General features: G+C 55.5%; 1 protein-coding gene across 1 annotated transcript; it reads left to right on the forward strand.

Moving 5' to 3' along the window:
• Positions 1–281: 281 nt before the first annotated feature.
• On the forward strand, positions 282–1,792 carry EMH_0095290 (zinc finger (CHY type) protein, putative; the record flags this gene model as incomplete). The annotated part of the gene is given in 3 exon segments (XM_038023185.1): positions 282–560; positions 564–1,620; positions 1,770–1,792. Coding segments are annotated over 3 exon segments (1,359 nt in total).
• Between the last annotated feature and the right edge of the window lie 15 nt (positions 1,793–1,807).

Raw genomic sequence — 1,807 nt, forward strand, 5'->3', positions numbered from 1 at the left:
ATGGCATTCAGGGGAGGGCTGGACACCGACGGGACCCTCGTAATTTTTTCATATCATCGTCTGATGGGATCGCAGCAGGGCCACCCCAAGTAGGTGAAACCCCAAATAATTTCCAGAAGCGGAACCGTATGAAGGGACACTTCACTTTTAGTGATGTAAGGAGACAGCAACGGAGCCAGCAACCGAAACACCCTCAGGCTTCCCAGGGTCCCTCTTGCCAATCGGTGGCCTTGCCGTTCGCGACAGAAGGTTGCAAGGAGGCCAAAATCGGGACGGAAAGGATGCCACAGGCGGGGCGCCAGCAACAGATACAGCTAGGACAGGAACGCAGCGAGACACAGAGTAATAAGGGGCAGCGACAATGGCGAAGTCGCGGGGGCAGGTCGCAGCAGCAACTGCAGTATATGTGGCGGCCAGTAGCGCGAGAGAAAGAGGACCAACAAGTTCAACAGCATGACCAACAACAGCACCAACCTCACCAACGAGGACAGCAACAAGAGGAGCAGCACCAAAAACAGCAAGAGTCTCAGCAGCAGCGACGAACGCAACAGCAAGATGGGCANCCCAACGAACAGCAGCAGCAGTGCAAGGAGCAACACCAGCAGAAGCAACAGGAAAAACAGCAGCAGCACCAACCGCGACAGCGGCAGAAACCCGTCCCTTCTCGACCTGCTTGCGTGCGACCCCAGTTGGCTGGTGGGGTCTCCACTGTTGTGGTGGAGCTGCACCGACTGCAGCGTCAGTTTAGCAGCTCCTTTTCTCTCTTGTCTTGCCATCCGTTGCTGCTCCCTTTGCTGCAACAGCAACCGTACAGCGCAAGTAAGGATGGTTCATTCCCCCGTGAAGCCGGTTCCCACCCCCCAGGGACTCCTCATCCAGCTGCAGCAGCTCGACCCGCAGCCAACCATTCAAGCAGCACCGACTACGCGACGCCTGGCGCCCTCGCTTCAGCAGCACTTACTGTCGATTGCAGCAAGGAGACTCAGGGAAATTGTCATCTTAGCTGCGGGCACGGGGCACCTACTGGTGGTGGAGAAGCAGGTAGTGGTGTTCCGGAGGCAGCAAGCTCGATATTGTGCAGGTTTGAGCTGCTGCTGGTCCCGACGGATCCTGACTTTGATGCGAATATGTTACCCGGTGGGCTGCGTCTGTGCGTGACAATGGGGAGGGAGTATCCGGGGGCAGAGGCGGTTCTCAAGGACTCGGCTGGGGTAAAGGAAGACTTCAGCGATGTAGCACACCACGCAGTTGTTGCTGTTACCGCGGCAAACGCTTCAAGCCTCTCTGAAGGGTCCACCGGCTCTCCAGAGCCAGGACGTGCAGCTGAGGATGGGCACCCTTCTGGACCCAGCGGCCAGCGGGCTGCAGTAGCTGGTACAGCAACAATAGCATCATCATCTGCTGAAGGCTGCGGCAGAACTGCTTCTCATTCGTCCTTTGGCGTCAGACAGGAAGGCGGGGCTGCTGTCAAGGGGCTGAGTCGAGGGTCTTCGTCGGATGTAGCAGTTTTAGAGGTCTGCAATAAGGATATAAACGACTTACGCCGCGATGCTATAGAGTTGGTCTTTTCTAAAGTCATTGAACAACAGCTTGCTCGGCACGAAAGAACAGACCTCGTGCGTACAGCAATTAAAGCATTGGATAGACACATGAGGGGAATATTCGAACTCGAGTTGACAGGCTCGAACGCAAATTCTCAGAGGATTGAGCTTCCTTGGACCGAAGAAGAACAGAGGAGGTATATGAATAGGATTGCTTTGCAATTTCAGCTACGGTCTACACAATTGTTTAAAAGTGCCAGCCGCCA

The sequence above is a fragment of the Eimeria mitis genome, genomic scaffold (assembly GCF_000499745.2).
Source record: "Eimeria mitis Houghton genomic scaffold, Emh_scaff8559, whole genome shotgun sequence".
NCBI lineage: Eukaryota > Apicomplexa > Conoidasida > Eucoccidiorida > Eimeriidae > Eimeria > Eimeria mitis.